The following is a 10,440-nucleotide window of genomic DNA, read 5'->3' as shown; positions in this document are numbered from 1 at the left end:
TCTCTTTTTTAATAATCTAGCTCTCCACTCCCTCAATACTCATTATAAGTATGGCTTTTCTTGCTGATTGATGTTGATACTGATGACTGAATAAAAAAAAAAATCAAGTAATTTTGTGTCACCCGTATTTCAGATTTATCTGTAGCAATGATTAGGTAAAATAATATAATGCACTTATAATCAATGATTAAAAGTTAATTTCATGTAATAAATTACATAATTCAATTTTATTTTTAAACAGACTACACCAAAAATATTTTTGGAAACATCCTTTTCTTCTGGTAAATCATATAGGTTGGCAGGCTGATTATTATCAGCTTAAATTCTAATAGCTAAACTCCCCACACCTATACAGTTAAATATAGCCTTTCTTCACTTTTCTCTAAAAGTTCAACCTGATACCACTTGATAAAAACAAAAGTCTAAACATTTCCAGATTTTCCCCAGGCCTTAGACTGAATTGTAGAATATTTGGTGGGAAATTATAAAGATCTGAACCCATTAGCCTTAAACTGATTGTGTTACCTATGTACATAGCATAACTGCTAAAAGGACCGTGAAAATTAAAAGGCACAAAAGGATGCAGACGGTAAGTTTTAGACCTGTACATTAAGAGTAGCCATAAGGGACACATAATCAACAAATGTGACAGACAAGGAAACACCTGTTTACAAGAACTTTTTTACTGTTAACAGCATATTCATTTGTTCCTATCAAATTATTCAGAGGGTATCAAACCTGTGTTTGCAACCTGGATTATATTTTAGTTTCAAAATAAGGTTGGCTTCATGAATGCAAAACAAAACAAAACCATTTAAGGGCTTGGCAGAAATTAGTACATCTTAGAAAGCAGCAAAAGAAAACCCAACTTTTTTTTTTTAAGAGTTTCTGCCCTGAGAGTTTTTAAAAATTTTGTTATCATTAATCTACAATTACATGAAGAACATTATGAAGAAAACCCAACTTTTATATGCACCAAATGTGTTCAAAAAAATTTCTCATGAGTGCATTATAGATGAGACTCATTAGAGTACATTGTTGCTCATTGTTAGCTATTTTCCTCTATGAAAGAACACAAGAAGTTAACTCCCATGATGAGCTAGTAAGACATTAAAGTAATATTGCAGGTAGAAAAAATTACCTGTAAATTTAACTAAAACCTACGATATGCAAATATTCTAAAAATAAAAGCACATCCTGTAGCTTAGGCTTCAGTGACAGTTCTTAATACAGGGTGGTTAGAGAAACAGAACCACAAGAGAGTTAGGTACTGGAGAACAGTATTAGAAAATTTTAATTTTTATTTAAATTTAAAATTTATCTCAAGTGCTATTGGCTGAACAGAACTGTATTCAATAATTTGTATTCTATAAATTCATTCCACTAACACAAAAAGCTAAATAGAAAGGTTTATAGTTGAACACTGATATCATTCCCTGATAGAGTGAGAATTCATCAGTAGAAGATAGAAGAGCCAAATTGAGAGCTGGATTTAAAATACCTTCCCAGGTGGTGTGTGTAAGAAACACACTGTATAGTGATTGAAGAGTATCTTGTGTTTTTCAATTTTCTTTTTCAGGGTAGATTACGACAGCCCAATGACTTCAAAAAACAAACTCCCAAATTCTACCTGAGAGCTTTAATACAGGCAGTTGGATCATAAAGACAGAAAAGATCACCTTAGTGGTGGGAAAATGTATCACCCGTTGCCCCTAGGCCATGGTTCAAGGACACCTAAGGCAAATTACGAGGCTACTAATCAGTACTAGCAATTGTATGTACATACTTTTTTATACTTATATGTGGAAATGGGAAAGAACAAGAGAAAAACACTGTTGGCAAAGGAAAGCCTGAATGTGCAAAACCCACCACATCCCTACAAAAATTCTTGTGAATTCTATAACCTCAAGGTCAAATTTAAACCAGCAGGAATAGAGATGGAATTCCAAAACCTCTAAAAAAATAGGGCTAATAATAAAAACTGCAGCTGATTTTATGCACCAAGAATGAAATGCTATAACACATCTATCATTCACATGTGGGTTCATGTAATTTATCTTCAATTAGAATTATTATCTATTCAGCAGCTGAAGCCCAAGAACTGCTGATACACTGCAGATGAGAAAACATTTGCTAGTCTCTCGGCTCTGGTCTTAAGCTAAATGATGATCACACAATATAGATCACTTGTTCTATAAAACCATTTTGGCTTACATACATAATAAACTGTACCGCCAGCACGGACATTTGCAACATCACTTCCTTCCCTCTTGTAGACTGAGAGGCTCTGTTCCGATTGTTCAGCTTTATTGGTTCTACAACTCAGTCCCAAATTCACATAAAAAACATTATACAACTTTTTAATCCAAGATTTACTCCTTTGAAATGTGTTATTATAGCCATGTAAAAAAAAAATCCTGATATTTAAAACATATGAACCCCAAGGGTTTAATAATTTAAAAGTAACTTTTAAATATTTATAATTAAGTACTTTATCTCCACACAGTCTTGACTTCCAAGGCTATCAAGCCAGCGTCTTAAGTATTCTAACTTACACTTTACTGGGACTGCCATCTATCTGAGTTCATGTGTTAGAGTTCACACTGCCAAATAAATAGAGAAAAATACAATCCAGAAATCAGAAGAGGTGGTATTCTCTACAGTGTGTTTTCACAATTATGTTCAATGAAATGTCAGTATTTAATTCAAAAAATGGCTCCCCCCTCTTTAGATAAGGATACATTCAAACCGGTTTTGAAGGAATTCTTAGTCTTTTATATGCCAATAGGTAGGTTTGCAAAGTCCCAAAATTATTGTCTATGGAGTCTTTATTCCTGTGAGCATTTCTTAGGAATAATGCTCCACAAGAGCAGGTCTTGAGAAACATGGCTGTAGTATTTTGGTGGATTCAGAAGCTTCCTTAGGCTATGAGATATCAGTCTGTTTCCTAAAATTAACAACAAAAATAACTGTGATAGCCAGTAAGTCTGGAATTTCAGACTTGGAAAGTGAGCATGTGGGCAGAAGAGGGGAATACACCTGTTTATCATACTACATCATTTTCACCTCCCCAGCACAAGTATGTCCCAAAATGATGTCCCACATTAACTACTGTTATAATGGCTGTGACCAACACCTAAACTAACCAAGATACAAAAGGCTGCTTAAAACAAAAACAGCAGGACAAAGTTTTCACTTGTTCTCATGGAAAAATGCTTAAGTGCCATATGGAACAATTTATAATCGTATTTAGAACTGGTAACTCAAGTTGTCACTTAAGAGTCTAATACTGTAAAGTCTGATAACACTTATACAGCTATCTTTTTAAAAACACTACAGAATAATTAAATTTGCTGTGGACAACTTCTCTTTACCTGAGTTTATTTACTTTACAGCAGTGTTTCTCAACCTCAGCACTACTACGATTTTGGGCTAGATAATCCTTTGTTTTGGGAAGTTGTCTTACCCATTGTAAGATTCCAAGCAGAATCCCTGGCCTCCACCTCTAGATGTCAAGAGCATCCCACCAGTTGTGATAACCAAAAACATCCCCAGATGTTGCTTAGATACAAGCAAATCATCTCCAGTTAAAAACCATTGCTACTGAGTGAAAATTTAAGTTTACACCTTGCATCTGCTTCCCTGGAAAATGATCATTTTACAGGCAGATCAGGACTTAAAACACATTGGCAAACATCTAGTAATCAGTAGTTTTAGAGATCTTCCTAATTGTGTGATCAGAAACATAAACAATTTGTGAATAGTAGAGAATGATTAGGAGGCAGCAGTCTACACATTTCAAAGAGAATTAGAGGTAATTTTAACTGTCATATTAGTAAGAATTATCTGAATCATAGTGCTTAACTGATAAACATTCCAACAATTAGAAAAATGCTAACTATATATTATAATCTGTTAAGGATCATAATGATTGAGGCAATCTTAAAATAAAAAAGGTAACAATCATCACTGGCTAGCTCAGACTATATGCTATTCTTTGACCATTTATTCTCCATGAAATTCTCAAAAACCTTAAGCCTTAGTACAGCATGGAGAAGACAAGTAATAACTCTATAGCATCTTACTACCGCTGACGGACAGTGACTGTGATGGGGTGGTCAAGGGGACTTTATAATATGGGTGAATGTTGTAACCACAATGCTGCTCATGTGAGACCTTCATAAGATTGTGTATCAATGATAGCTTAATAAAAAAAAATTTCAAGCCTTCAAACCACTTGCTTACACTGCAGCCTCATCAAGCCTTTCAAATTATCGAAAAGAAAGCCTTCACATGTCATGAAGAAGAATTCTGGTTTGTGTCAAGAAGCACATTATCTAGTTTTAAAGCCATTTCTTCAATATTCACATCTTCAGTTTTGTCGTAATTGCCAATTCCGGACACATCACTCTCTTTATTTTGTTCTTTTCTTACTGTCTTTAAACATTTGTCAAGTCTCTTTATGAACAAGTCCACATCCTGGATCTTCATTCCAATGGCTGAGGCAGCATTGAGGTAAGCACAAGGGTAATTATTTGTATGTGACATAAAGCCTCTGAAAGTGTAGCCACTCACGGTTTGCACAGACCCAAGTGGCACAACCCTGAAAGGGAAAAGATTGATCAGTTCAGTATGCCTTGTGATGTTAACAGAATGCCACCCATAAATAAAGGATATCTGTGTTACTGAGCCTTACATCTACTTACTAAGAAGTTGAAAAACAGCCATGAATAGACTGTGTCAGCCTTAAAATAAAATTATTCAATACAGTGCTATTTTACACAGAAAAAGTATTGCCTGGTGATTATCATTTACTTATACTTCCATTAAAGGTCTACAAAGCTCTAGAAATTGCAGCCACCTTCACACCTTCTTCAAAGAGGTAACAAGAAAATTATTTCTGTTTTTGTACCGATTATGGAATCTGACTTGACATATACATACTTTAATGGAATACTGAAATTTGTTAAGTTAAGCCACATCGGTTAACTGCCATGTGTCACCTAAAATAAATCAACAAATTAAAATTACACCTTGTGATCAGTGTTATGCAATGGATTTTAAATTAAGGATTCTGAAGAAATTATGTGACCACTGACGACAGTGGGGTGGTGGTCAGCAGTCAGTAATTCAGCAATGGCATATGCATTTTTTTAAGCTTGATTTTACTGGCATATTTGATATAAACAGATTTCTAATGGTACTCTTTTTTTAAAGAAGTCAGTTAAACCTTAACAAATAGTGGCAACACTGAAAGGTCAAGAAAACCATTTTAGATGTGTCAAAACTATGGTGTATATAGATCCAGTTCATCAAGGTAAAAGCTGAATTAATCTAAGATTTTTTTCTTTTAAAAAGTTCTCCTTTGATATGAAATCTCTAATTTCTGGTAGTCAAGAGAGAAAGTTAATGGAAGCATGTAAAGAAGTGTGCTTAGAGCAAGATATTTCCTTTCAAGTCATTTTTCTCTGACCTCATCAAATAAAAAATGAAAAATGAAATTCATGTTTAAGCCATGTAACATATAAGAGTAAAAAGTACATCTTTCAAAGGCAGTACTCAGACAAGAATTGCAAAACCTTTTCATTTTAGGAAATGGACTTTTCCTTTAAAGCATTTTTACTGAAATATGTTAATGAAGATGACTTATTTCTAACACCGTAATGTGACTCTACTGAAGTTACCTAACAAGGAAAATAAACACAAAAATTTCTGCTTAGAGGTAATGAAATTGTTTCTGTATGTCAATTAAAAAAACCAAGAGTCATCTTTCTGTAAGTATTTTAAGAGCAGACAGTCCAGTCCACAGGTGGGCACAGAGCAGCTTCAGATTCTACACCCTCTTCTTTTACTCTACGATGACTTCTCAGGTGCAGTTTTAACATATACTTGGGGGACTATTGTTAAGGAAAGGTACTTTATTAGAGTTAACTGAAAAGCCAATTAAATCCAAGCCCCTCTTAAACATACTTACCTGGCTCCAGAAACCTGTCTGGTAAAAAGCATTGAGCCAAGCTGAGTGACAGCTTTGTCACACTGTTCATCTAGTGTCGTAAGTGTCACAGCTGAAAAAGAAAAGTATTCTAATGTGACTTGGTTCAACAGCACAAAAATCACTCAAAAACTACTGAATGATGGAAACATTACTTTTAATAAAATTGTGGTAAAGTACATGTAACATAAAGTTTTATCACCTTAACCATTGTTAAATGTACAGTTCAGAGGTAATTAAATACATTCACACTGTTGTGCAACAATCACCACCATCCATTCTTATAGCTCTTCAGCTTGTAAAACGAAACTCTATACCTACTGAACAGTAACTCCCCACTCTCCCCTCCCCCCAGTCCCTGGCACACACTGCTCTACTTTGTCTTTATAGTTTTGACTACTTTAAGTACCACATAAAATGGAATCACACAGTATTTGTCTTTTGTAACTGGCTTATTTCACGGAGACATTACTATTTTTATTCATTGCCAAGTGGCACAATTTTACTTTAATGCACTTAATAAATTATTGCAGGGATTTGTTTGCATATCAGACAAAATATGCTAATATATATTAACATACTCAGAATGGGAACAGAATTTCCATTATCACCCTTCTAAAGAGTGAATTTTTCAGTTAAGTAGACAGAACAATGACATCATTGATATGGCAGTTTATTCAAATTCAACCATGTTTTAAGAATTTGTAAAATGAGAATGTGGGATGTTTTCAGCACATATATAAGAACAAGATAAATTTCTGCATGTGGATATGAAAATTATCTTTCTGAGTTATGTGGGTAAACTGTATCCTATTCATATCACTCCTACTAGGTAGTATTTCCTGAAGACTGACTTACGATGCTATATGCTTTACAAATATAATCTCAATCATTCTTAAGCAATTTTGCATGTGAGGGATCATTATCTCTGTTTTATAGATAGGAAAAAGGAGGTTAGAGGCTAGTAGACTGCAGAATTGGGATTCAAACCATACCATCACCTTCTATGATTTATAAACCAGCAAAGGACTGAATGGGATGGGTTTCATCCTATGTTGGTGGCCACATGACTTTCCAGGGAAGAGCCCATTCCTGAGAGAGGCTCCAGTCACCAACAATTGTTTCACTGCTTTCCTCAGATATACATCAACTATGAAACATATTATACTACATATTTTCACAAATTAAATGGGGTAATTATGAAGCTTGTGTTAAATGCACAAAAGGCAACATTCACAGTATCCTTTTTTGGAGCCCTTATACTACAAGGACAAAAATACATTGACATAGTCCTTATACAAACAAAGGAAATTATCATAAATACAGACTTCTCTAATATAGAGACACTCAAGAGAACAAACAATAATCACCTTAAAAACAGTACAAGAGATTTCCTTTCTAATATTGTGGTGTTCTGTTAACTGGTAGAGATTTTCAATATTTATATACGGTTCTTACTAGTAACCAAATCATTTTGGTTAGAAGCATGAATTAAAGTATTTCTATATATTCATGTTAATACTTAATGTTGACTTGGATTCTTTCATTATATAGTTTTTATTTTAGAAATGCATTAAAGCATTTCTAAAGGTTAACTGAACTTTTTCAATTTACAAATTAATACTGTAATGAATTTAGAAATATCACTGTAACCAGAAAAAAAATCATATTCTTTTAGAAGTACCAGCTTCCTGCTGGGGATGCTTTAGAAGTACTGATTTTTTTTTTTTTTAAGAAAAAAATTACCTAAAGATATAGGATTGTGAGGTGTATGCAACAGTCTTTCACTGTAGGTTTCTGACAGCTTCTTTAGTTGGTTGGACAAATATGAAAACATTTCCTGCAACAACAAAATATTACATTTAAAGAATATCAAATAAATACTGCAAAGTTGCCAGATTTAATAAGATAGAATCTGTTTGGTGTGGAGTCTTTGGTGTGAAGTCTGTGCTGTCCCATCTATGTTCCCTAGAGCAGTTCTCTCCTTTGCCATAATATAGTGAGATTCAAAGCTGCCGTATTTATCAGAAACCGTAGGATTTGAGTAAAAAGAAGGGCAAAAAAAAAAACAGCAAAGTTCCTGCTTTGGGGCTATTCTGTCCCTATCACAATCCATCCGCTTTTCAGAAGCTCCTGGCCTAGTCCTCTAGTCCCACCAGTCGTCAACCTCTTCCCTGGACCACAATAGATTCTAAATAATTTCTCTGCCGACTCTCCTACCCCTCTACAATTCAATCTACACACAGAGGCCAGAGCAGTCTTTCAAAAGCATACATCAGGTCAGGTTCCTTCCAGTGACTTCCTCTTCTAAGTACAAAATAACCAAACTCTTCATCTATAAGGCCCCAAATGACCTGGCCCAGCCAACACACCCAACTCCGCCCAGTCATTCCCTCCACTTATCTCAGCACCAGCCACATCAGACGCCTTTCCAGTCGCTGATCATGCCAAGCTCATTCTAGTGCCAGAACCTTTGTGCCTGCTTCCCCGAGACTCACAGAGCTCTTCTGCCATATCATTCGATGCATGCTCCCTTCCACGGCAGACCTAGGAGACCCTCCTTGCTACTTCCCTGTTAGTAGCTCTCCGACTCTGCCCACTGCCAGCTCTCAATCTCCCTCATTCTCCCTCCAACACCCTTACCTTTTAGTTCCCTCACTGTACTTACAATCTGAAATTATCTTATTCGCTTAAATGAATAGTGCCTATGACTACCTACTAGAATGGAAAAACTTCTTGAGAGCAGTGGCTTTGTCTTCTTCACCACTGTTTTCCAAACACCAAGGAACATGTGCCAGGATTTTAGCATATAAATAACTTAGGAAGATGGTAGTTTAAAAATCTATTTTCTTTAAATCACACAAACTTAAAATTAACAACTCCCTAATTCAGTTAATAGAGCAACTAAAACCCAAATACTGTGTCCTTTATCCTACTCTGGAAAATAATGTATATCTAATAGAAAACAGAATAAAAATATAATTTACAAGTATAAAATTTCATGTGCACATGTATATATTTGTAAGTTTAATGAAGTTACACAAATATTAAGTTGGCAACTTTCTTGCCGAAGCTCTTTAAAAAGTGTTGAAATGAAAATCTGCCCAAATAAGTCTGTACCTGAACAAACCATTTGCACTAACCTCCTCCAGCCACAGTCAAAACATATAAGCTCTAAAGATGCCCCAAAGAGCCTAGGGACAACACAGGACCTGAGTGGACACAGCAAGAAAGGATCCTTCTTCAACTTCAAAGACCACATGAGCTGCTTCAGTTTTCTCTTAGGTTAAGGGTTGAATAGTCTGATCCCACATGGAGACCCAGAGTGGTTTTTTCACATCTAAAGCACAGAGATGACTACCTCCATCTTTTGTTAGGTAAAGGTTAAGAGAAAAGGAAAATTCTTACAAAGTTCATGAATTATTAATGAGCCTACTTAAGACCACGAACATCTTTACCCTTATCAACACAATGTATTTTTTTTTTGAGAGGGCATCTCTCATATTTATTGATCAAATGGTTATTAACAACAATAAAATTCTGTATAGGGGACTCAATGCTCAATGTACAATCATTAATCCACCCCAAGCCTAATTCTCGTCAGTCTCCAATCTCCTGAGGCATAACGAACAAGTTCTTACATGGTGAACAAGTTCTTACGTAGTGAATAAGTTCTTACATGGTGAACAGTACAAAGGCAGTCATCACAGAAACTTTCAGTTTTGATCACACATTATGAACTACAAACAATCAGGTCAAATATAAATATTCGTTTGATTTTTTATACTTGATTTATATCAACACAATGTATTTTATAGTTTCATCTGAAAAAATTTTAAACTGTCAATCTTAAAATTTAAGGATATTTTATAAGATCAATTCTCAGTGTGTCCAAATTATGAAATCTTAGATCACTAAAATAGATTTTAATATTCATAAAGCTAACATCTACATTTGTTGTAAGAGTAAATGCCACTGTTAGATGTAATAAACCTTTCTCTTTCATCACTAAAAAGAGTGTAGAGATAAAGGAGGTGAACGTTATCACCATTTGCAGAAATGGAAAAAGTTGTAGGCATCTTTTTTTAGACATATAAAAAGCCCTGGTCCCTTCTTCTTAAACTAATTTTCCGATACTCATTTCAGATGGTGAAACAATAGGATAATCAAATGGAATTTTTCTGGCAACTAGAACAATTCATAATCTTTTAGTACCACACCGATGTTAATGAAAAATAGAATTCCTCGGTTTCATTTATATATTTTCATCTACTATAAAGCAACTAGGTCACTAACTTAAATGCTTTATATTATTTTTAAAAAAAGAAGTCACATATTTCAGTTTAGATATTAATTGCTCATTTCTCTTCATCTATATTATATACCAAAGTTTTAATCCACATCTATCTGTTTAATTTTCTCTTTCTGTCAACTTCATCAATCTCTCA

The 10,440-nt window shown here is 34.5% G+C and overlaps 1 protein-coding gene across 1 annotated transcript in view; it reads right to left on the bottom strand.

Annotated features, from left to right (window-relative positions):
* Positions 1-208: 208 nt before the first annotated feature.
* The window catches only part of SEPSECS (Sep (O-phosphoserine) tRNA:Sec (selenocysteine) tRNA synthase), a 35,137-nt gene continuing 24,905 nt past the window's right edge, over positions 209-10,440 (bottom strand). Inside the window, exons 9-11 of the mRNA XM_017654743.3 lie at positions 7,739-7,832; positions 5,975-6,065; positions 209-4,603 (exon numbers count right to left, since the gene is read on the bottom strand). Coding sequence (XP_017510232.3) covers positions 4,297-4,603; positions 5,975-6,065; positions 7,739-7,832 — 492 coding nt within the window. The 3' untranslated portion in view covers positions 209-4,296. The remainder of the gene's footprint in view (positions 4,604-5,974; positions 6,066-7,738; positions 7,833-10,440) is intronic.

This window comes from Manis javanica, chromosome 5 (genome assembly GCF_040802235.1).
Source record: "Manis javanica isolate MJ-LG chromosome 5, MJ_LKY, whole genome shotgun sequence".
Taxonomy (NCBI): domain Eukaryota; kingdom Metazoa; phylum Chordata; class Mammalia; order Pholidota; family Manidae; genus Manis; species Manis javanica.
This window is presented reverse-complemented; position numbering and strand designations above follow the sequence as displayed.